This window comes from Syngnathus acus, chromosome 9 (genome assembly GCF_901709675.1).
Source record: "Syngnathus acus chromosome 9, fSynAcu1.2, whole genome shotgun sequence".
In the NCBI taxonomy this organism is placed as follows: Eukaryota; Metazoa; Chordata; class Actinopteri; order Syngnathiformes; family Syngnathidae; genus Syngnathus; species Syngnathus acus.
Genome location: NC_051094.1, coordinates 17,416,533 through 17,442,511, shown reverse-complemented (window position 1 = coordinate 17,442,511; position 25,979 = coordinate 17,416,533). Strand labels below are relative to the sequence as shown.

Sequence of the window (25,979 nt, the reverse complement as noted above, 5' to 3'; positions counted from 1 at the left end):
GATCCAGGGCGCTTGCATGTGTTGGCTCACATGTTGAGCTCTTGATTTGTGAAATAAAGAGCCGGTTACCAAACCCACGTCTTGCCTGGTACTTTGGTAACGCTACAATATAGTCATATACGTAGATCTGTGGAATAATTGCCGCTGCCAACTGACAACGAGGCTGACATCAGCGGCGCACGTAGGTCCGGAATCGACAGCTGTTTTTTTGTTTTTTTTTTGACACAGAGGATGAATATTCCGGTGGATTTAATGATTTGGAGTGACACGGATGGTTCGTTAAAATTGGTGTTTATATTACATTTATTTGATATATCTAGTCTGACGTCAGCGGCGCACGTATAGTTCCGGTGTCAACAGCTGTGTTGTTGTCGTTTTTTTTAAATGACACGGAAGACGAAGATTCTGATGAATTTATTGATTTGGAGTGACACAGATGGTTCAATAAAATTGTTGTTTATATTACATTTATTTGATATATCTAGTCTGACGTCAGCGGCGCACGTAGTCTTTCCGGCGTCAACAGCTGTGTTGTTGTTTTTTTTGTTTTTTTTTCAAGTGACAAGGAAGACGAAGATTCTGATGGATTTATTGATTTGGAGTGACACGGATGGTTCGATAATTGTTGTTTATATTATTGTTATTTCATACATAGTTTATATATTGTTATATGGGCCTGTAGAACATTTTGAACTGCAACGCGCCGCTGACGTCGGACTTGTTTACATAAAGGAGGTCAAACTCGATCGATGGCTTCAATGATTTGGAGTGACACAGATGGTTTGATAAAGATGTTATTTATGTTATAGTTATTTGAATAAATGTCATTGTTACATCAGGCCTGTTCTCAGCTTCTTGTTTGTGTTTATGTCACGTTAGCATAACGTATCGTTTAGCCTGTTGTTGCTCGTTCATGTCTGTTCTTGGTGTTGGATTTTGTCGAATAAATTTCCCCCAAAATGCGACTTATATTCCGGAGTGACTTATATCTGTTTTTTTCACTTTATTGTGCATTTTATGTCTGATGCGACGTACATTACAAAGCGACTTTCAGTCCGAAAAATACGGTACTACATCATGCACACAAACAAGACACAGGCAAATTAAGTTGTTTTTTTAAACACACACACACACACAATGTGTGCGGTGAAATAAAAACAATGTGGTACAACAATAGCATTGCAGTAGCCCACGGAGGCTGAGGCCCAACATGGTACACATACAGTGCTACGGGTGTTCTGCATCGTGAGGGTGGCACTATTCCTACTACTAAAGGCACGAGAATGGTCAGCATGGGGAGACTGAAAAAAGTGCCGCAGGTACTGTATGCTTGAATACTTTAAGAAGAAAATGAGCAAATTAACACCTGCAGACAATGGAAGTTACCCTACTGTGGTTTCATGCAGGAGGCATCAGTGGCTATGTTTACATGGACACTTTTCAGATTAAAATTCTGGTCGGAATAAAAATGTACTGATCATAATTTTAATTCGAACTCTGATCGGATTGAAGAAATGTTGTCCATGTAAGCGTAGCTACTGTTATTATACTCAACATAACGTGTGAGTAGAAATGCTTTTGGCACCACCTGGCAGTCACAAAAGGACAAACTAAAAGTTCAATGATCATACCTGTCCTCCTCCTTGCCCTCAGCAATCGTAGCCACTCGCTCCATCAGCTTTTCTCTGAGTTCATCAAAGACTGACTGGTGGAACTCCAATCTGGGTGTTCCGTGGAGATCCAGAAAAGGAAGGGCAGACTGGAGAGTTGGCAACAAAATGCCATTTTCCATCTATGGTCATAAGATACGTCAAATTGTTATTATTAGTATCTTATCTTAGTATCTATTATTAGTAATGTCTAAACATGAACACAAACTTAAAATCTTTTGCGATTGCCTTTTTTAATCATTGAGAATGAATATTTTAGTAACATGGCTATGATTCATACTGAATCTTTAAATCGCTTATTTTTAATTGAAAAACAAAAAACAGCATAATTGTTTGGGTCAATAACTACATCTCTAACATCGATCCGACAGAACAAGCCGTTTAAAAATATGCTGTGTTGCGCAATCTACAGTAGTTTTAAGGTCTGTGCTTTATTAACTGTAAATGTTATGCGTAATCAATCAGCCCTGGCCAAAAATGTGCCCTGTAGCAATGTCCCTTCACATTGGCGCACATTGTGCATAAACCATCTAGTGTCTACATTGATCAATGATGACAATAACAAAGCATTGATTGAGGCAACTACTGATTTCCACCAGGGTTGAATCTTTGGCAACATGTATAGGAGACATAACATGGAAAAGCCACTTTTTTGCTTTTATATTCATTTTATTGTGCACTTGGAGTCTCCAAGATTGTAGAAAAGTGTAATCCATCCCTCCAGGTGTTGCAGGTGTTACTCGGTTCAGTTTTCTCCATTTTCTATTACAGTGGAGCCTCGGTTTTTGAACGTCCCAGTTGTCGAACAAATCGGTATTCGAACAAAAAATTCGAGATTTTTCTGCTTCGGATGTCGGACGAAATTTCGGTTGTCGAACCTCGTGAGATGAGCCGAGAGGACCCGCATGCCAACTGACTCCGTTCGTTATTACATTCTCGTTACTCTGAGGATTGCACCAACTCTAATCATGCCTCCAAAGGAAGCAAGTGGGAGTAGTAAACCTGATCATGGCGAAAAGAGGAAAGTAGTGCGCAAAACGGTTGAATTTAAAAAAAGAATTAATCGCAAAATATGAGTCCGGTGTGCGTGTGTCAGAGTTGGCGCGGACGTTTTGCATGGCAAAATCGACAATAAGCTCGATCCTGAAAAACAAAGACGCTCTTAAAGGAAGTGATGTTGCGAGAGGGGCGACTGTGCTTACTAAACAACGGCCACACGAACTTTGATACAGTAGGTATTACTGTATGTTATCTTTTATTAGAATTTCTGCAGTTTTTTTTGTTTTTGTTTTTTGAAATTAAGAAAACGTTTTTGCTGTTTTCTTTCACATGATCTTTGAAATGTTGTCTTTCATTGGTAAAAATAAAAAAAAATGTTTTGATGTGCTTTTTTTGTCCCCTCACAATTTAAAAATATATCTTTTACTATTAGAATGAAACACACAAGCGAGTTGCTACAGATACGGCAATACATTCCCCAGCGTAGCCTACTTTATTAATTCAGTTTATTATTTATATTATTTATTTATACATTACCTACTCACTTATTTATGCAGTTTATGGTGTAAAATAATGAAAAAATGCTTTTAAAAAAGCGTGGGGTTTTTTGCTTGGACCGGATGAATTTTTTTTCCATTATTTGTAATGGTAAAACATAATTCGTAATTCGAACGATTCACTTCTCGAACAGCCTTCTGGAACGGATTGTGGTCGAAAACCGAGGCTCCACTGTATGTACATTTGTCTATTATGTCACATCCTTTTGGTTGGGACTACCAAACAAGGTAATGGGTGTGGCCAAACAGCTTCGCAAAGCCGCCATCTTTATTACTCGAAGAGACTTGTAGTTTAAACAACTCAAGGATGCCGAAGTGGACTTATTTATCACTTATTCCTGATCGGACTCGGGAAAAATAGATTGGGTATTTAATAGTTTTGTGTTATTTTGTCATTTTTAAATGGTAGCTGTTGTGGAATGCTAACAGGAAGCTTCCGTCATGTAACACTGATAATGTTTGCCGTTTGGAAATATTTTTACTTGGAAAGCAGAGACAGCGCAACTGTGACTTGAATGTGTGTTGAGCATTTTGCGTGGCATAAAGGATAGAGCTGTGTTTAATACAACCAATTTAAAACCCAATTTCAAAGTCGTTGGGACGTTAAACATAAATAAAAACTGAATACAATGATTTGCAAATCATGTTCAACCTATTTTTAATTGAATACACTACAAAGACAAGAGATTTCATGTTCAAACTGATAAACTATTGTTTTTAGCAAATAATCATCAACTTAATTTTATGGCTGCAACAATTTATTATTATATGTTTTATATACACTTAATTATAGATAATATATTTTATGTATAGTCTATATTTGATATTATAACAATTTATTATTCATTTTAATGTAATTGTAATTAAATGTAATAATTGTGAGACTGCTGGTTTTAACTGCCTTGTTTAGGGTTAAAAATTAATTGGATAAAAACATTTTAGTGCTATCGCTCATCTATTTGGAACTTTATACCTGATTATAAATTTTCTCAATTTTGAGGTCTTTGTACTTTTATGTGACAACAAAATAGAAAAATGTACCCTTGGCTTTATGTCATTTCCACAAAACCAATGGTTTTGGCTTGGTCCTTGATATAGTATCATAATCACTCCCTAAAAATGCTTTACTTTGAATAGCTGTGGTTCAAAATACCATTATTTTGGTCAGCCAATATATCAGTCGTAAAGCTTGGCTTTTAAACTACACAGATTTTTTTTTTTTTAAACAAATTTCACCTACCTGTTACCCCAAAAGAGTTTGCTACAGTCATGGATACAATTCCCTCTAGAATTTTGATGATTTTGAAAGGGGTGGAAAGAACAGCCTGCTTGTCAAAACTGGACCCTAAGATGACTTTGGATATGTTTACTTACTACATCAGTTGATCATATACACTGGGTAATAAAGATCTGGTAAATTCCATACAAATAACTTGTTGATTACGTTGACTCTGATTTTACTCTTTCTGGAAAAATGTACTGTTTGGTATAAACTAAACAAGTTTTGAGCAAAGTTCCGAACCCACAAATACAAATTTACTCCCGCTCTCTCTCAGGGAAACAATAATAGAAACAAAAACCCTCGACTGCATGTCAGCTTGAGGAGAACTTCCGGGTCGCAGTGCGTATCCTCGGGGTATCCTAAATAAACTAATAAAATGCCGTCTGTAAACACATACAAAACTTTGATTTGTAAATAAAATCGGACTGCAGCAATTTTGCATTTATACCTGCGGGTAGCTGTTGTAAATTGTGTGACGGGTGTATTTTTGTACTGTAAAAGTTCGCGGTAAAGATCTATTATATTGTATAGTCCAGCTATGAACACATCGGACACTACTGGATTCGTAAAGTCTTACAAAATAAAATTAACAATCTTAATGGCACTGTGAAACACTGTCGTTACCTGAAACTGATCAATAGCTTTCAGAGGTTCTGTGCAGTTGGTGAGAGTTTCTTTCAGGTCCTCGCCGTTCGATATCCCCAGCTCAGGCAAACCCCCAAACATTTTTGTTTCCATTTCTACATCGACTTTGTGATGCAGAATACTAATGAAGAATTTATGGAATTGATAACCGCCCAAGACACACGAAAGGTTTCATCCACAAACTGACGACAGTGGTTACTTAATCAACAGTTCGTCAGGAACGCAGCTTAGCATTAGTTCCGCATTTCATTCATTAGTTTTAATGTGCATATTGATTAAAAAAAGAAAAAAGAAATGCTGTTTCATTTCATAATACGTAAGGACGTTGTTTGAAAATTATTACTTGTGTGCGTGCTTGTGTGCCTTCCCGTTCATTCTGTTTTCAATTCTGACACAAATCAAACAAGAGTCTGGAGGGTGGGGGGTGGGTGGCTGAGTTCGGTAATCGTCAACGAGCGGGGGGGGGGGACCTTGGCTGAGTCGCACCAAAAGATAATAGTCGTCAAGCGCCAAAAATTAGTAGGGGGGATCGTAGTGGGGAAGGGACCTAAATGCATGTGTGTACGTACGTAAAACATGTTTGTTAAAATACTATATTGTAGAACAATAAGAATATAATTCCGATCACAGCGTATTCCGTGTCTGAAACATAATATTCTGACATACTGAGTGAAAGCATTTGTAAAAAAAAAAAAATTGTTTAAAGTCAATTGTTTTGGCCTTAGTAGGGCTTGCTTGCAAAATAAGTTAAAACATTTTTGTAAACGTGTTCACTATATGCAGTTTGTGTCAAACAAACAAGAAATGTATCAATTGTATAGTCCATGTTTTGCATATTGTGTGGAGTTTTGGAAAGCTGTCAGAGGTATAAGAATTTGTATTATGACATCAAATAAATAAATATCTGGCTTTTAAAACGTTTTGAGCATCATATGGTGCAGATTATTTATTTATACACACACACGTACACACACACACACATTTATATATATATATATAAAATGCATGCGTGTCTACATGGGTGTCTACATGTGTGTTTATAAATGTGTGTGTGTGTGCAGAGGCGTAGCCAAGCCGGGGCGAGCCGGGGCGGCGCCCCGGTTAGGACTCCCTGCGCCCCGGTTGAAAAAAAAAGAAAAAAAAAATCGAGCTTTTTCGATTCTTCATTTTCATGCCGTCTTTTTCTTTCGGTTTTGCGCGAGTGTGCTTGCGCTATTCTATGTGCGCGATGTTATCCATTCACCGTTTGCCTCCCGGACGTTTTAGCGATCAGCGAACGGCGTGGGTGATGTTCGATTTTTTTTCCTGTGGGCGTGCGCCCCTACTGGAAAAATTCCTGGCTACGCCTCTGTGTGTGTGTGTGTGTGTGTGTGTGTGTGTGTGTGTGTGTGTGTGTGTGTGTGTGTGTGTGTGTGTGTGTGTGTGTGTGTGTGTGTGTGTGTGTGTGTGTGTGTGTGTGTGTGCATGCGTGCGTGCGTGCGTGTGTGTGTGCGTGTGCAGAACTTGGTGGTGAATGGTCTGAGGAGTTGGGGTGGTGGTGAACGTTAGGGTGACACAAATGGCAGGGAGGTGAAGAGGTCGGTAACATATTTCTGAAATGCACAGATTTGTCAGAAGTGTCTATACCTAGAAATACAACCAGCCACTGTATGGTTCTTCTCTAAACATTTGCTGCTCCTCAAGTGAGTTTAAAAATATTGTATAAAGTAAAGGCCAAAATGTGCTGTGTGGCTATTATTGAAAGTCCTATTTTTATTGTATGCAGAGTCTGCTTTTGACTATTGGTGACAATGATGTGCATTGCTAAAATAATGCAATAATTGTTAGGTTTTCATAAAACATTAAAATGCCTTTCCATTCCTCCCTAGTTAGTGACATTTAACCCACAACTGACAAAATATAATTATTTTTCCCTTTCCTCACTAAAATATGAATTTTAAGTAATTTGTTATTTCTTTTACTAACAGTAGGCCAATGAGCTGATTAATATAATGCCATGGGCATCCAGCATTTCATGATATCACTCCCCCTTAAAAAAAAATCAATTGTAGCTTTAATTTCAAAACTCAGCCCAGTTGGGAGGATACACTCTTTCCGGTGCAGACTTTGCTGTCTTTAACCTAGATAGTCATCCTGACATTGTGAGAAAATTCCCATCCCCAAAAAATGCGGTGTAAAATTATCCATGGACTGGCCGAGTCTGCATACTGAAAGTCAAAGGGCACACAGAAGGCAGACTTAACACCTTGTTAAGTTTTACAACTGGCTCATTTGTTAGTTCCACGCAACGATTGCCCCAATGAGCTTTGAAGTGACCTTCCCGCTCAAATACGACTCTGGGTACATACCAACAGCATGTAAGCACATAAGGTTGTTTTCAGTGACCAAGTACAGTTAATCTGATCACAAAGTATTTTAAGCAATTTTAAATCCCGAATTATTTTTTAACTAGTATTGCTGCTTCACAAGGACATAGTTAAAGTACAATTTGGGGTTATTACAGAATGGTTATTTTGTACACCCAATATACTTAACTCCATTTAAAGTATGCAATAATTTCCACGGACAATCTCCAGTATCTTGAAAATATTATTTCAAGAAGAGTAGAGAGTTGTTTGGGAAAAGGAGACAAACTGTTCCTATTGGTGGAATGATATGGTGTCATTTGAAATAGTCACTGAAAATTTACCTACTGTTTGACACGACAGCATGAGGCATGTGACCAGAATTATTCAACTCAAGCTTTAGAATGACAACAAAAAACATGTTACATTTACAATAGATACATTTTAAAAAGTTCCAACAGAAACCAATATGATCCATGTCGTTGGAAAGCACTCGTACAAATTAACAAAATAGTGGCTTCACCAAAAGTGGACGAATGTTGTTGTTGAGGGATACACCTGAAAATTGGCAAAGTTGGAGCGGAGTGATGTTGTCTGGTTTAGATAAAGCATACTGATTCCTTCCCAAAATGCATAAATGAATGTGTACATTAAAATACAAGTGACAAAGAATACAAGGCGTTTCCTCCAAATATTACTTTGTGTGTGTACACAAATGCTACCACCGTAGCATCTATCAGTAATAATAATAGTAATAATAATGATGATAATAACACATCATAATACATTTGAACAGTGCTAGCATCTATCAATAACAATAATAATAATAAAGTTGAACTGATATGGTATCCCTTCATACATGAAATTACTCCTGTCAAGTTAATATTTATATTGCCTTAAATCACAGAAAGGTCTCAAAGAGCTTCACATACCCACAGGTGACAAATATTAATGGCATCCCTGATCTCATGAATGACGATTCAATTCAACAGGCATTAGAAGCACGGTTAGGAATCAAGTCGTGATGTTTTGCTCCACAGACTGTTTTAGTATGCTCAAAAACACAGTCTAACATTCTAAAATACTTCAAGGCTCCATTCGTCAGACTGATCGCTTTACTGTGTCAGTGCCATCATATTTTCACACTATTTTCCTCACTGCTAGCGTTACATTTCTCCACAATGACTGCACATTGTCACGTAAATTTCGAAACTGCTTTATTATAAAAATGCCACGACTAGCCACCCCCTAGATTGCTGGAAAACTAGTTTGTGCCAGTACAACAGTGCCAAATTTTCTTTTACAGGCTGCTGTACTTCCTGTTGGGTACTGTGAATAGAAAAAAAAAAAAATGTTTAGGTCCATTCAAACCGCAAGCTTCAGGTGACTTGAGAAGAGCCCATAGTGAATCCTCAAGTTCTTTACTTTTGGTTTGCTCGTTTATAAAATGGACCACCCAGTCCTGAACCTTTGCCTCTATTTTTGCAGGTTCAGAAAAAGGAGGCCAGTTGCTCTTTATGGTCGAGGTTTTTACGACGAGGTCAGAGCTGATTGGAGACCACCACTTGTTACTACAGTTGTAGGAGCCCCATGCCATAAACGGGCCTTTCTATGTGGAGTTTACATGTTCGAGCTGGGTCCTCAAACTTGCTCCCACTGTCCAAAAACATGTTAGATTCATTAAAGAGTCTTTTTTGCTGGTAAATATTTGTGAATGTGTTTTAATGGTTGTTTCTCTCCATAGCCACATTTCCTCTTTGTGGTAAAGCTACATTTTTGGGTCATTCTAATTATTTTGTCTTCTCAAGCTGACATTTATATTATGTGTTTATATGAATGTTCCGAAGGATTTTAAATGTCACAATCAATCATGATGCGAGACTTTATGTCAACGGATTAGTTTTGGCTGAGTGAGATGCCAGCCAATCACCTCTAAGATCATTCACAATCCGTTCTGGCACACTGGCCAACATCAAATTTGTTTTATATTTGTTTCCATTCCATAGTTAAACTGTTGTCACCTGAAAAATTAATTGTCTTTACAGGCAGTGCTTTTAACATTCTTAACTGTCATACAAATGTAAATAAAATGTAATTGTTGTAAACTGTCTTTGGGCCTGGTGGTGCAATCTTAATCTTAGCTCTGCAGTTCTAATGAAAATATTAGTTGTGAAATAATCAGTGAGCTCAGGTTCTCCAGTGTTGAGTTTGTATGTTATCAACGTGCATGCATGGGTTTGCTTCCACTTCCAACCACATTCCAAAACCATACTTCCCAGGTTAATCAAAGATACTAATTTGCTCATACAGTAGCTGCGAAGTTTGTTTCCATCATATGTACCCTAAAATTAACTGCCGACAAATCTAATCACCTTATCCCCCATAAGTGGATGGATAATAATACTCTTAGTGAAACAGTAGTTGCCTGAAGAGGTGTCAAACTCATTTTTGTTGTGGGTCAGTGTGGTCAAAGTGGTTAACAGTGTTTTCCTCAAAGTCCCTGGTTCAGAACTTGGTGCTGACCCTTCTGTATGGAGTTTGCATATTCTTCCAATGCTCTCTTATCTGGCCTGTTTGTTCCAAAATCATGCATCTTAAGTTAATTAACAACTCTAAATTGCTCATAGATAGATACGTGTACTATATTAGTCAGTGACCCGTCCTCTTCTTGATACAAACTTAGCTGAGATTGGTTCCACCTCACCTATTTCAAAATGTATGAATATGAAGTTAACAAATTGGAAACAACTACAATACATTTAAATTGGTAACATTATATTTGGTATTAGTCCCTAATGGGGTAGTAGAACAGTTGCCTTACTTTGCTGCAAGCTATCTGGTTCCCACTCAATCATTTTGAACAGTTGTCTTCATCTACGTATACTTGCCCTGTGATTGACTGGCAACCAATCCTGAGTGTATTTTGACGACTCAAAATCAACTGGGATGGGCTCCAGATCTCCGTGTCCCTGAATACGTTAAGCAATAAAGCAAATTAATGGATGGGTAGATAATCTGAGTCAGTCAATGTCCTACTTGAGGCTAACTTTTTTTCAGTTGTGTTTGGTTTAGTAGGTCTATCGTGTATGGCACATCAACATTCCACACGAGGGCCTGATCTGAGATTACAACCCATGTCTCTGCATTTATACTTATCACTAGGGCTGTCTTTTGCTGTTTTTAAGGTAAATGAACATTAGGATACTGAGTTATACTACTCACATATTTAGATATTTAGAGTGATGACACTTACGACCGTATCGTTTCTATTTCTTCACAAATGGCCTTCATGGATCAATAAACTACTGCAATTATGATAATCTTCTTTTGAGTTTCTCATCAGTTCCCTTTGCCTCCTGGCAGGGGGAATGACTATGTCCTATTCTTCTTTGGATGTTGATTGCATATTATGCAAGGATGAAACAGGCCTTTTGTCCACATGATTTGTTTTAATGTGAACTGGAAGTGTGACCGACCTGTTAACGTAAGATGAAAGGGAAGTGTGGTGGTGGTAGTAGTAGGAGGAGTCTGCTTGCCACACCCATGTCTCCTGCTTTTAAATACAATGCAATACAAATGAGCGTGAAAGCTTGATGGGAGGGACAGTTTGCGCTTGTATTTGAGGAAATTAATGTGTAATTAAAGCAACTGTTAACTTTCAAGCTTTTACAGTCTCACTTTCATTTTAGGAAAATGTGATTTTTCTGAGTACCCACGAAAGAAAGTTTTCAGGGCGGGACTTTACCTTTCAACATAAAAACAAGAAGAAAACAATTCCTACAGAGTGAAGCATTTCAATGCATGGGATTTACCCACACAGGTCTCTACTAGGATCAGTTTTATTTTATTTGACACTTAGCCAATGTGAAATGTCACCTTATCTGGACTAAAATGCATGTAGTTGGATGGACCTTTGAGGAGTTAGATGGATTTTTGGAAGAGGACTCCAACACTCCATCAACTGGATCAGGTTTTTGACACATCTGAAGGGAAATCACAGTTCCGATTGCAGAGACTCCGATGGTGTGAATGGACTGGTGTGGACTGCTTTTCTGGGTTAAATTTCCGGCATCCATTTAGGACATATCTTCCTCAGAATCCACTTCTTTATTGTTTTCAACAGGGGGGAGAATGTATGGAATAAACGAGCGTTGTATTTACTTGTAAGTATACCGTAAACCTCATTATAACTCTTTGGTTTTAGTCTTGGCTGTCAGTAAATTAGAATATTTGAACTTTCTTTAAAATCTTTTCTGCAGATCATTTCAGTTTGTCATGCTTTGGAGCTATGTTAAGGTAAGAATCTAGACTCTAGCCTTTCATTATTCTTTTTTTATGTAATCTAGACAAACATTTCATTTGCTCAATTAGACGGTTCAGTTTCAAATATATATTAACACAACTTGAATAACCTGAGAGGTTGACTAATCCCAATTTAGACGGAAAAAAATATAGATTTTATTTTTCCCTTTGCAAAACAACAGGGGGAGAATCATCCATCTCCGAATTTTAACCAGTACATGAGGACACAGGGCGCAGTGACGGACCAGGTCAGCCGCAGACAGGTCAGGATTTACCAGCTCTACAGCCGCACCAGTGCAAAACACATCCAGATTCAGGGCAAAAGGGTCACCGCCACAGCTGAGGATGGAAATGTCTATGGTAAGAGCTCTCTCACTCTCTGACTTTATTCTGTTGGACTTATATACGACATTTTACATCGAGCAACAAAACATTATTAACCCAGAAGCATTAATTCATAAGATTAAAACATTGTTTTAAACGTTTGTATTTCATGCTTAATATGTACTACTGTATAACTAAATATACAGCGAAAGTATACAGTCTATAATTTTGGAAGCTGACATAACAACACATATGACATAACATAACAAATATGGAATCGAGGGATTTATGACTCGAGGAACATTATGACTAGACAACATTTTTGTTTAATTAATTATTTGACATTGACAGTGGATATGTATCTCACATTAATCAGTTAATGTATGGTTGAGAATTTTGAGTAATTTATTAAATACAAACAATAGATCAATTCCACTCCTGCTGAGTAGGCTTTGTCCTTCGGCACAGTCAGGTTTCACCTCCAGCCATCCTGTAAAAACGCAACCCCCGCTGCATGTTAACACATCCTATCTGCTGTATCCACAAAGCTATCGTCTAGCAAATTAGTGGCTGATAAGCAAAGTCATTTTTTTAAGGCCCCAATACACAAAGTTATTGCAATTCACAAATCCACAACTGCCACAATTTGCAGCAAGTTGAAATGCATTAACAACTTAAGTTATTTGGTTAATCAAGTGGCTTAGCTGTAGATGAAAGACAGGAATCTACTGTATGTGTAAAGACTTGCTCACCACCACTTTGTCCATTACCTACCACTTTGATTAGCTACCGGTATCAGTCAAGCTGGTTTTGCCACCCAACAGATTGTGCTTTACGTGTCCAAGGGCATATTGTTTCAATACACACCACAAGCATGCCATTGGTGCTTGAAAGTAAAAAAAAAAAAAAAGCCATTTATCCAGATCTAATAGATTCGGAACTTCCATCTAACTGTGTTGTCCATGACAACTTTCAAGTTTGTACATAGAGACTCAAAATAATATGTACCTTTTTACATTTTATTGCAGCTCGTCTCTTTGTTGAGACAGACACTTTTGGCAGCCGTGTCAGGATTAAAGGTGCAGAAAGTGGACGGTATCTCTGCATGAACCGGAAGGGAAAACTTGTTGGAAAGGTACTCTTATGTATGTATGTTATGTATGTATGTACGTAATGTAAATTGAGGCCAGCTGGGCTTACATATAAGATATTATTTCTTATATGTCGTAGCATATTCTATCTACTGTATCCTTCCATCCATCCGTCTATCTGCTTAACCGCACGCCCGCCCAACCGCCCTCCTGCCCGCTCGTCCCTCTGTCTGTCGATCTGTCGACTGTCTGTCTGTCATTTGTTGTGTATTTTCGGATTTTTAAAATTTTATATATCACTGCCGTGGACAGAATCTCCGTGTTGCCAAAATAATCACTTTTATAGGAGAGGTACAGTTAAAACATATAGATAGAATATCATATAGGTTTAGAACACCACTCGTCTAAAATGGCTTTCTGATTAATATTGCGTTTGTGGAACGTGAATTACTGTTTAAAAACTTCCACATCACAACAATTATCTTCACTTGCCATGAGCTATTTCGGAAAACCTGATGATCATTGGTGGAGCTAATGCTTCACATATTTTTCCCTTTGTTTTAAAAAAATGGTTTGGCCTGTGAAAAAAGTAATATATAAAATGTTTACAAATATGTGTGTAATGTGACTTGTTCAATCATATAAAACTTATATAGTGAACTAATGCCAAAATGTTCAAAGGTGGGAGACAATTCAACAAAGACCTACCTATAACATTAACATGACAAGCAGCTGTGAATGTTAGAAACTTGATAATTGTACAGAATTATATATTTGCGTCAATGTGCCAAAACATGCAACTTGTTCGAAAACACGATGAACTTTTTTATTTCACAAGTGATACAATGATGTGAAAATTGAACAAGTAGTTCTGAGAAATTCTAATCTGAGAAACATAACAAAGCCTGTGATTGGCTGGCAACCAGTTCAGGGTGTCCCCTGCCTCCTGCCCGATGACTGCTGGTATAGGCTACAGCATGTCGTGGGGACATGCGGTACAGAAAATTGATGGAAATGTAACAAAGCAACTGAGGAAAAAAATGTAAGCAGCAAAATCCACACATTTTTATCCACATCAGGGGGTGACTATTTTGCCACTTACTCTCGACTGAAAATGACATCACAGGGCCTAAGCACTCAGGTAACAATCAATCACGGCTCACTAATTTTCTGGGTTTGGTCATGTAATGTTTGCTCGCTGAGTCCTTAAGCATTGTGATGTAATTTTCAGTTGACAGAAAGTGGCCACACCCTCAGATTGTCAGGAATGAGCGGAGCCAGGTGAACAAATGCAGCTTGAACTGGGGTTTATTGAAGGGAAAAGGGAGTTGGAAGGGAGGAAGGTGGGCAACGAAGACACAGACGGGATAGAGACTCACAGCTAGCAAACAGACAGACCGACCGACCGACAGAAGTCCACTTGGACACGGATAAAATTCTGACCGTGAGCCTCCAGGCAAGACCGGGGGAAACCAACAACAGGACACTGGGCACGGACAGGGACGGAACACAACAGTAGACACTGACCGGGAGAAACACACTGGCAGGGCTTAAATACACAAGGTAACAAGAGGAAGCAGGTGACAGACATTACGGTAACGAACGGGTGTGGCTGAGGGAAGTTGCCGGCGGAGCGTCTCTGGCACAGATGGATAAAAACTGGTGGATTTTGTTGCTTAATTCATATTCCACAACTCAATATTAATCAGAATACCACATTCAGACGAGTGGTGCCGCACAGAACATACTATTGTAAGACAGAAAAAAATTAAACAAAAAACAAACAAAAAAACTGAACATTCAACCATGAACATTGCATCATCAATATGTGAAAGACAATTTCAGCACTAGATTGGTTAAACACACACACACGCATGCACACGCACGCACACACACACGCGCGCATACGTACGCGTGGACTGACTAATAGAATAGATTTGTCTAAATTATGAAATCTAACCAGTTTCAACATAGGTTTCAGCCTAACCCAAACGATATGTAAATATAACTTTGTGATAACTGCTCAGGTGTTCCTGTACTCTGACTTGATTTGAAACTCATAGATGAGTTTTTATGAGTAAATATTTGATTAATTCAAAGAATATTATTCCTTCAAAGAAACCTCTCTCTCTCTCTCTCTCTCTCTCTCTCTCTCTCTCTCTCTCTCTCTCTCTCTCTCTCTCTCTCTCTCTCTCTCTCTCTCTCTCTCCCTCTCATGCAGCCCAGTGGTTGTAGCAGGGATTGTATCTTCACAGAGATTGTACTGGAGAATAATTACACAGCTTTTCAAAATGCCAAGTATGAGAGCTGGTATCTCGCATTCACAAGAAAAGGGAAGCAGCTCAAAGCCTCCAAGACAAGAGAGAACCAGAGAGAAGTCCATTTCATCAAACGGCTCCACACAGGTTCACCACCCTTTCCCAATGCTGACCAAAGCAAACATTTTGAGTTCATTCAATTCCCAGTCACACATCGAGCAAAAAGGAACAAGAAATCATGTACTTTTGCAGCAAAAAAGAAGTGAACTGGCAACAGCCGTAACATTTGAAAAAAAAGAACTGTGGATTTTTTTGTACATTTTATGTAAAATATGGTTAGCATGTCACAAAATAAAATAAAATGTTCAGTTGTAAATACAGATGTTGACTGAAGCAGATTAAATATATATTCAACTCTCCGGAGTGTCTTTGTTGGACAATGTTCAAAGTCAAAGTCTGCTTTATTGTCAATTCCTTCACATGTCAAGACAGACAAAGAGATCGAAATTGCGTTTCCTACTATCCCACGGTGGAGACAAGACATATTACACCCAATTGGTCCACAGACAAACAAAACATTCAAGTAAACAATACAAAAAGTAAAAATAAGAAGGCACACAATGAATAAATAAGAGCAACTTTATATACTTATACTTATATAAATATAAGCATATTTTCACTGCTGTTGCACTCAACAAGACACTAAGACTGGTCATCTGAGTGCAATGTTCTTTCTATACTAAAAAACCTCTTATCAGTGACGAATACATCTTCACACAATTGCAATGTTTTGATATATACTTGTAGAAAGTTTATTGTAATTCAGTCGAGTGAACAAAATATATTTTGATTTTTTTTTTTATTGTATTTGTGTTTTCGGGTATGGTGTTTATTCTGTGGGTCGCGATGGATGCTTTTACATACAAACCGGATTGGGTTGAAGTTGGGTAATTGTGTAAAATGTAAATAAAAACAAAATACAACGATTTGAAAATCCTTCTCAACCCATATTTAATTGAATACACTACAAAGACAACATATTTAATGTTCAAGCTGATAAACTTAATTCTTTTTTGCCAAATAATAATTAACTTTGAATTTCATGGCTGCAACACGTCCAGTAGAAGTTGGGAAAGGTGGCAAAAAATACTGAGAAGTCTGAGAAAAGCTCATCAAACACCTATTTGGAACATCCCACATGTGATCAGGCTAATTGGGTACCATGATTGGGTATAAAAGGAGCATCCCCAAACATGCTAAGTCATTCACAAGCAAGGATGGGGCGAGGTTCGCCACTTTGTCCACAACTGCGTGAGAAAATAGTTGAACAGTTTAAGAACATTTCACTAGTGTGACGTCTCTTCCGGGGGGGGGTGCTAGTGTGACGTCCACCGCTGCGCGTTCCCTTCTCTTCCGGGGGGGGTGCTAGTGGGACGTCCAACGCTGCGCGTACCCTTCTCTTCCGGGGGGCTAATCGGACGTCAAGCGCAGCGCGTTCGCTTCCCTCCCGGGGGGGGATGGGGGTCTAATCGGACGTCAAGCGCTTTGTGTGGCGGGCTCTATCTAGTGTGGAAACTGAGAAGTGCTCAAGCTGTTGTGCGGGCCACATTCAATTATGTTTTCAGAATTTGCTGCGGGCCAATAAAAACTGGACGGCCCGCGGGCCGTAGTTTGGACACCCCCAGTGTAAAGGATATCACCAAATGGGCTCAGGAAAACTTCAGAAAAACACCTTCAGTAATTACACTTCATCAGTAAGTGCAGGTTAAAACTCTACCATGCAAAGCAAAAGCCGTTTATGAACAACATCCAGAAACGCCGCCTGGTTCTCTGGGCCCGAGCTCATGTAAAATGGACTGATGCACAATGAAAAAGTGTTTTGTGGTCTGATGAGTCCACTTTTCAAATTGTTTTTGGAAACACTGGATGTCGTGTCCTCCGGCCCAAAGAGGAAGCGGACCATCCGGACTGTTATTAACGCAAAGTTCAAAAGCCAGCATCTGTGATGGTATGGGGGTGCATTAGTTCCCATGGCATGAGTGACTTCCATTTCTGTGAAGGCAACATAAAAGCTGAAAAGTACATACAGATTTTGGAGCAACATATGCTGCCATCCAAGCGACGTCTTTTTCATGGACGCCGTTGCTTATTTCAGCTAGATAATGCCAAGCCACATTCTGCACGTGTTACAACAGCGTGGCTTCAAAGTAAAAGAGTCCAGGTTCTCCCCTGGCCCGCTTGCAGTCAAGACCTGTCTCCCATTGAAAATGTGTGGCGCATTATGAAGCGTAAAATACGACAGGGAAGACCCCGGACTGTTGAACAAGTGAAGCGGTTCATCAAGCAAGAATGGGAAAGAATTCCACGTGAGAAGCTATGAGAATTAGTCTCCTCTCTTCGAAAACGTTTATTGAGTGTTATTAAAAGGAAAGGCGATGTAACGAAGTGGTAAACATGCCCTTTCCCAACTTCTACTGCACGTGTTGCAGCCATGAAATTCTAAGTTAATTATTATTTGAAAAATAAAATAAAGTTTGAGTTTGAGCATTAAATATGTTATCTTTGTGGTGTATTCAATTGAATATAGGTTGAAAAGGACTTTCAAATCATCGGATTTTGTTTTTATTTACATTTTACACAATTTCCCAACTTCAACCGAATCCAGTTTGTACATACCCTATATCAGAGGCACTTGAATGATCCTAAAGGCTCTCAAACAAGTCAAAGCTCCATTTATCGATCACATCACATGCAATAATATTGTAATATTCAAAACAAAATATATTTTTCATTCAAAACAACACAAAATTAGAACGGAAATAAAACAATTTGCGTTTTGAGATACAAACCAGATTCGGTTGAAGTTGGAAAATTGTGTAAAATGTAAATAAAACATAAATGCAACAATTTGAAAATCCTTCTCAACCCCTATTCAATTGAATACACTACAAAGACAACATATTTAATGTTCAAACTGATAAACTTAATTATTTTTTGCCAAATAATAATTAACTTCTTCCCATGGGCTCACCACCTGTGGGAGGGGCCAAAGGGGTCGGGTGCAGTGTAAGCTGGGCGGCGGCCAAAGGCAGGGACCTTGGCGGTCCGATCCCCGGCTGCAGAAGCTGGCTCTTGGGACATGGAATGTCACCTTTCTGGCTGGAAAGGAGCCCGAGCTGGTGTGCGAGGCAGAAAAGTTCCGACTAGACATAGTCGGACTTGCCTCCAGACACAGTTTGGGTTCCGGTACAAGCCCTCTTGAGAGGGACTGGACTCTCTTCCACTCTGGAGTTGCCCACGGTGAGCGGCGTCGAGCAGGTGTGGGTATACTTATTGCCCCCCGGCTGGGCACCTGGACATTGGGGTTCACCCCGGTGAACGAGAGGGTAGCCTCCCTCCGCCTTCGGGTGGGGGGACGGGTCCTGACTGATGTTTGTGTCTATGCACCAAACGGCAGCTCAGAGTACCCACCCTTATTGGAGTCCCTGGAGGAAGTGCTGGAGAGCGCACCTTCTGGGGACTCCATCGTTCTACTGGGTGACTTCAATGCTCACGTGGGCAATGACAGTGAGACCTGAAAGGGCGTGATTGGGAGGAACGGCCCCCCGATCTGAACCCGAGCAGTGTTCTATTATTGGACTTCTGTGCTCGACACAGATTTTCTATAATGAACACCATGTTCAAACATAAGGGTGGGTGTCCATGTGTGCACTTGGCACCAGGACACCCTAGGCCGCAGTTCGATGATGGACTTTGTAGTCGTGTCATCATTTGCGGCCGCATGTTTTGGACACTCGGGCGAAGAGAGGGGTGGAGCTGTCAACTGATCACCACCTGGTGGTGGGTTGGCTCCGATGGTGGGGGAAGATGCCGGTCCGACCTGGCAGACCCAAACACTCTGTGAGGGTCTGCTGGGAACGTCTGGCAGGATCCCCTGTCAGGAAGAGCTTCAACTCCCACCTCTGGCAGAGCTTTTCCCACGTCCCGGGGGAGGCGGGGGACATTGAGTCCGAGTGGACCATGTTCCGCGCCTCCATTGTTGAGGTGGCCATAAGGTTGTTGGTGCCTGTCGTGGTGGACACCAGCGGTAAGGGATGCCGTCAAGCTGAAGAAGGAGTCCTATCGGGCCGTTTTGGCCTGCGGGACTCCAGAGACAGCTGACAGGTACCGGATGGCCAAGCGGAACGCGGCTTCGGCGGTTACTGAGGCAAAAACCCGGGTGTGGGAGGAGTTTGGCGAGGCCATGGAGAATGACTTCCAGGCGGCTTCGAGGAAATTCTGGTCCACCATCCGGCGTCTCAGGAGGGGGAAGCAGTGCAACGTCAACACTGTTTACAGTGGGGATGGTGTGCTGCTGACCTCAACTCGGGACGTCGTGAGTCGGTGGGGAGAATACTTCGAAGACCTCCTCAATTCCACCTGCACGCCTTCCATTGTGGAAGCGGGGCCTGGAGACTCTGAGGCGCACTCTCCAATCTCTGGGGTCGAAGTCACTGAGGTAGTTAAAAAACTCCTCGGTGGCAAGGCCCCGGGGGTGGATGAGATCCGCCCGGAGTTCTTAAAGGCTCTGGATGTTGTGGGGCTGTCATGGCTGACACGCCTCTACAACATTGCGTGGACATTGGGGACAGTGCCTCTGGATTGGCAGACTGGTGTGGTGGTTCCCCTCTTTAAGAAGGGGGACCGGAGGGTGTGTTCCAATTACAGGGGAATCACACTCCTCAGCCTCTGTCATGTCTCGTCCCCAGTTTTGTGATGTGTATAGGTTGTTATAGTTTCTGTGTGTCTGTGTGCTCGCCCCTCCCTTCCTGTGTGCCCTTGATTAGTGTAATCACACGCACCTGCCTCTCGTTACCTGTGTTGTATTTAAGTTCTGTTTGCGTGTCACTCGCCGTCGGAGCATTGCATGAGATGTGGACAATGCATGTCTCACTGTCACGCGGTTTGTTTGGTTCCTGTCTTTTGTTTCACGTTTTGGCGATCAGTCCTATTGGTTTCGTTGTTTAGTCACGTCAGTTTGCCGGGTCTGCCTTTTGAGTTCCTGCAATAAACCCTGGTCCAAGCTGCACTTGGTCGCCCTGCTCCATTCCATCCACACTCCGTTCCTGACAGCCTCCCTGGTAAGGTCTATTCAGGGGTGCTGGAGAGGAGGGTCCGTCGGGAGGTCGAACCTTAGATTCAGGAGGAGCAGTGTGGCTTTCGTCCTGGCCGTGGAACAGTGGACCAGCTCTACACCCTCGGCAGGATCCTCGAGGGTGCATGGGAGTTTGCCCAACCAGTGCACATGTGTTTTGTGGACTTGGAGAAGGCGTTTGACCGTGTCCCTCGGGAGGTTCTGCGGAGGGTGCTTCGGGAGTACGGGGTGCCGAGCCAACTGATATGGGCGGTTCGGTCCCCGTATCACCGATGCCAGAGTTTGGTCCGCATTTCCAGCAGTAAGTAGTAGGGGTGTAAATCGCGGGTTTTGTCACGATACGATATCATATCGATACAAAGGACCACGATACGATTATTGCCGATATCTTAAAGCCTGCTGTGATTCATTCACGATACATCACGATATAGTGCTCCACGATCGATATTTTTATTTATTTTTTTTAAATAAAAAATATAGAACAATATCCTGATTTATAACAATTCATACGCAAAATCAACAAGGTACTGCAAACTCTTTATTTAGGAAATTACAAGAGTATTGTAGTATACAAAGTGCTTATTTTAACACTGAACTTTATCGAATTCCTATATTTTTGCTCATATAAGTAAAGAAAAATGAATATTCTTTCTTTTTTTGTAATACCATTAACTTTAAAGTGCATTACTGAACTATTTATTTCCAATAATTTTAATTGTCCGTTGAGCCATCTTTTCTTTGGAATCCAAAGTGCTTCCAAACGAATGACTTGAAGCCCAAAGGGGAGCGAATTTCCTCGTCTTCTTGGACACTAGCCATAGCACCAGCCCAGGAGCCGCGTAGTTGTCGGCTCCCCTTTCACGTGCCTGCTCTGCTCACAACACAGCACGCCGCGTACTGCTCCCGGAAAGAGGAAGCAAGCAACAATGAACTGGATTTCAAAATAAAGTCGCGTCTAATGTCCGAGGTCAAACACGGCGATATAAATCGATGTTTACGTTTAGCATCGATGCCAATAAATCGTAGAGCATTATATCGATTAATCGATGTGTATCGATGAATCGTTACACCCCTAGTAAGTAGGATTCGTTCCCAGTGAGGGTTGGACATCAGTAAGTGCGGGTTAAAACTCTACCATGCAAAGCAAAAGCCGTTTATGAACAACATCCAGAAACGCCGCCGGGTTCTCTGGGCCCGAGCTCATGTAAAATGGACTGATGCACAATGAAAAAGTGTTTTGTGGTCTGATGAGTCCACTTTTCAAATTGTTTTTGGAAACACTGGACGTTGTGTCCTCTGGACCAAAGAGGAAGCAGACCATCCGGACTGTTATCAACGCAAAGTTCAAAAGCCAACATCTGTCATGGTATGGGGATGCATTAGTTCCCATGGCATAGGTTACTTACATTTCTGTGAAGGCAACATAAATGCTGAAAAGTACATACAGATTTTGGAGCAACATATGCTGCCGTCCAAGCGACGTCTTTTTCAAGGTGATGTAACAAAGTGGTAAGCATGCCCATTCCCAACTTCTACTGCACGTGTTGCAGCCATGAAATTCTAAGTTAATTATTATTTGAAAAATAGAATTTGTTTGAGCATTAAATATGTTGTATGTATTTTGTTTTTATTTACATTTTACACAATTTCCCAACTTCAACCGAATCCGGTATGTAAATTTGTTAAATAAAAACAAAGGAAATACAATACGAAGTTTCACACTTCAAGTGTAAATGCACCTGTGCGTGTGTGTGTTTAATCTTCGAAGAATCCCACCCAAAGAACTAAGTGAACCCCATTAATAATGTAATCACTAATGTGATTAACTATTGTTATAAAAAACTGTTGCAGAAGTAAAATATTAGGTTTGCTTTAAGTAACGTTGATGTTTTCAACTGTAGTTTCTCTATTTGAAACTGGGTGGCTCCCATGAAAACTTTAAGAAGAAGAAATCTACGGTGGCCATGAAGTGCAAAGTACACGCGCACAACAAACACGTACACGCATACGCGCACACTCACACACGCACACACACACGCACACACTTCACACGCACACACAAATTAACAAAAAAGCAGGCAAACAACTAAAGCTGATCGCGAACAAAAAAGAAAGTAAGGAAAAAAATCACCCCGAGATCACTGACCGACAAAAATGTGACGTGACAATGGCGACCGCGTGGTTTCAGCGGCTGCAGGGGGGGCTGTGCACAAACGGTGAGCCCCCCCACGGCCACGGGGCTTGCTCTGGGGGGGTCCTCGGTGGCTTTTGAGACTATCCAGGCGAGGCACCCCTGCGCCCAACGCCCGGGCAGGGTTCCAGGCGTTCGGCTTGACTATTTTCTCCGCTCCCGGTGGATCGCCGCCGGGGAAATGTCGCTCTCTGGCCTACGCCCAAAGTACCGTAAATTTCGGACTATAAGCCGTGACATTTTTCTCAAATTTTGAACCCTGCGGCTTATATAGGATTTCCGGTGTGGCTTATATAGGATTTTCTCCGTGATTTTTGTGATGATTTGATCACTTTTATACACTCGTAAAAAGTGGACCGTTGTTGTGCGGCTCCGCTATGCTGGGCGGAGGGATATGTGACATGGTCACTGGGGAGAAAAGTGGCGTGTTGAGCGCATGTCCATCCGCCAGGCAAATAGTGCCGTATAATTCACACAAAGAAGAGACAGAACGAGATCAAGACGGACATTACTGAAAGGAAGCTTTTATATAAAAAACGTCATTATGGGGGACAAAAGAAATGCATTTTATACCGCTTTTAAGTTAAACGCAGTCGATTTGGCCCATTGTTGATGACATCGTGTTGCGTCACCCTTTTCTTTATTTCCCAGTCACGTCTACTCTGGAGCTATACGTGTAGCTCGCTAGTTTAATGTAACTTAGCGCTTCGTGCATGAATAAAATTAGCATGAACAGACCCTCATCATGGAAAATGCTAGAAGAAATGCATAAAAGCGACGACGAAAGAGAGACTGAGAAAGTGTGTGTAGCGAAGGATATCTAACGCTATTCCAATCGGACACTGAGGAGGAAGACAAATGGTTTCAGTGCACAGGAGGTAGATGGAGATGGCTCTTTTACTTTTACTGGTATGTTTTTTTTAATCCAGCCCTATTTGTGCTGTGTTACTTCCGTGTTGCTGAGGTATTACTGCCGCGTCACAGGCAGTGTTTGGAAAGAAATGTTAAGGTATGGTTTTTTTTTTCTTTGATGGCGCCGCTTGAGCGGCAGCCTGTTACAGCAGCTCTGACCCTTCTAACTATGTTTTAGTGTTTTTCTATGTGTTCTAGTGAGTTTTTGTTGTTTTCTCCTTCTCACGTTATTGATTAGGTTAGTGTGCGGCTATGGATGTTCACATTGTAACATTCGTAGTTTGCTCCTTACTGCTTTTGGAACTTTTTGGTGCAGCGTCGGGTGATCCATCCGTTGTCTACACCCGCTATTTGCCTGGCACTACACACCCCTTCCCTGCGCGGTGCGGCCGGTGACCTTCAAGGAGATACGGCCACGGAGAAGAGGATGCCGAGCGGGAGTAAAGCGCAGGCAGCGGAAGAGACGGTTTAAACCGTGCTTGTCGTCGGTCATCATGGGGAACGTAAGATCTCTTCAAAGCAAGATGGAAGAGCTAACGGCGCTAACCCAGATGCAGAGGGAATATCGGGAATGCAGTCTCATGTGCTTCACGAAGACGTGGCTGAACGATCTCTCGCCCGACTCACACTTCTCCCTGGACGGATTTCAAGTGGTGTGGGCTGACAGGAGAGCTACGGAGAGCGGTAAGAGGAGGGGAGGGGCACTCGCTGTGTTTGTGAACGATAGATGGTGCCATCCCGGACACGTCAGTGTTCAGGAGCAGCTCTACTCCAGAGACTTGGAGCTGTTGGTGGTTAGCATGCGACCATACTACATCCCGAGGGAGTTTTCACATGTTATTGCTATAACTGTGTACATCCCTCCCTCGGCTGTCGCTGCTACCGCTGCGAACCGGATCCACACTATCGTTTCTAAGCTTCAAACTCAGCATCCCCAATCCCTCTTCCTCATCTCCGGGGACTTCAATCATCCTTCCCTGGCCTTTTCCCTCCCCACCTTTACGCAATATGTAAATTGGCAAACCAGAAACAATAGAACTTTGGACCTGTTGTATGCTAATGTCAAGGATGCATACACCTCATCCCCCACTTGGTCGCTCGGATCACAACCTCGTCCATCTGGTCGCAGACAGTGTCCACCTGAGAGGAGGTCTGTGATGTTGTGGTCTGAGGAATCTACTGCCAGGCTCAGAGACTGCTTTGAGAATACAGACTGGGAAGCTCTCTGTAGCCCCCATGGCAGTGACATTGACAGCATGACCCACTGCATTACGGACTACATTAATTTCTGTGTGGAGACCACTGTGCCCTCCAAGTTGGTCCGGTGTTTTCCCAAAAACAAACCCTGGGTGTCCTCCAAGATAAGGACTCTGCTTAATTAGAAGAAGAGAGCCTTTAGTTCGGGGGACGTGGTAGCTGCGTAGAGTCCAGAAGGAACTCCGGCTGAAGGTCAGGAAGGGGAAGGAGAACTACGGGAGGAGGCTGGAGAAGCAAATGGAGCTTAACAACGCCAGGAACATCTGGAGGGGTCTGCAATCCATCTCAGGCCATGGTAAAGGGGTTGATCGGAAAACAACTGGTGGGGACAAGGACTGGGCGGATGAACTCAATCTGTTCTTCAACAGATTTGATTCTGCCTCCCCCCCGCCCCTTCACCCCTCACCTTTCCCGGCCTGCTCCCCCCCCTCCGCACCTCAGCCTGCTACCTTTAACACTCCAGCCCCCCCGCCAGCTCACCAACCCCCTCTCACCCCCGAAGACACTCTTCAGTCTTCACTCCCCCACCCCAGTCTTCTAACACCCCCCTCTCCTTTACAGATCTTCAGGTGAGGAGTCACCTCAGTAAGATCAAGGCAGGGAAGGCTTAGGGCCCAGACAGTATCTGTCCGAGACTGCTCAGGGACTGTGTGGACCAGCTGAGTGGCGTGGTCATGTACCTGTTCAACCTGAGCCTGAACAAAGTTCCAGCCCTGTGGAAGACCTCCTGCGTGGTCCCCGTACCGAAGGTGCCGCGCCCCAAGGAGCCTAACCACTTCAGGCCTATTGCCTTGAGTTCCCACCTGATGAAGACTATGGAGAGGATCATCCTGGGTCACCTGGGTTCACTGGTGGGAGCGCAGCTGGACCCCCTGCAGTTTGCTTACCGGCCTGCTGTTGGGGTGGACAATGCAGTGATTTATTTACTACACAGATCACTGCTTCACCTGGAGGACATCGGGAGCACTGGAAGGATCATGTTCTTCGATTTCTCCAGGGCTTTTAACACCAT

General features: G+C 41.8%; 2 protein-coding genes and 2 long non-coding RNA genes across 4 annotated transcripts in view; 2 read left to right on the top strand and 2 right to left on the bottom strand.

The window, feature by feature from the left end:
• The window catches only part of nelfb (negative elongation factor complex member B), a 34,051-nt gene extending 28,679 nt beyond the window's left edge, over positions 1–5,372 (bottom strand). The window contains exons 1-2 of the mRNA XM_037259483.1: positions 5,133–5,372; positions 1,632–1,792 (exon numbers count right to left, since the gene is read on the bottom strand). Of these exons, the coding sequence (XP_037115378.1) occupies positions 1,632–1,792; positions 5,133–5,246 (275 nt within the window). The 5' untranslated portion in view covers positions 5,247–5,372. The remainder of the gene's footprint in view (positions 1–1,631; positions 1,793–5,132) is intronic.
• On the top strand, positions 682–11,523 carry LOC119127580. The gene is made up of 3 exons (XR_005098865.1): positions 682–915; positions 6,677–6,687; positions 11,513–11,523. It is a non-coding gene; the product is annotated as an uncharacterized LOC119127580 (long non-coding RNA).
• A 199-nt stretch (positions 11,524–11,722) lies between these two features.
• On the top strand, positions 11,723–15,892 carry fgf17 (fibroblast growth factor 17). The gene is made up of 4 exons (XM_037259576.1): positions 11,723–11,794; positions 11,983–12,160; positions 13,153–13,259; positions 15,437–15,892. Exons 1-4 carry the CDS (start codon positions 11,774–11,776, stop codon positions 15,737–15,739), a joined length of 609 nt encoding a protein of 202 aa, XP_037115471.1. The 5' UTR covers positions 11,723–11,773; the 3' UTR covers positions 15,740–15,892.
• LOC119127577 lies at positions 12,428–13,669 on the bottom strand. The gene is made up of 2 exons (XR_005098862.1): positions 12,915–13,669; positions 12,428–12,614 (listed from the first exon to the last, which is right to left on the bottom strand). It is a non-coding gene; the product is annotated as an uncharacterized LOC119127577 (long non-coding RNA).
• Positions 15,893–25,979: the final 10,087 nt, after the last annotated feature.

Excerpts from the sequence above, each read along its gene's own strand:
- fgf17 (XM_037259576.1), top strand. The coding sequence starts at position 11,774 with ATGCTTTGGAGCTATGTTAAG. Across the intron at positions 11,795-11,982 it reads TGCTTTGGAGCTATGTTAAG|GGGGAGAATCATCCATCTCC; the intron begins GTAAGAATCTAG and ends GCAAAACAACAG. Across the intron at positions 12,161-13,152 it reads TGAGGATGGAAATGTCTATG|CTCGTCTCTTTGTTGAGACA; the intron begins GTAAGAGCTCTC and ends ATTTTATTGCAG.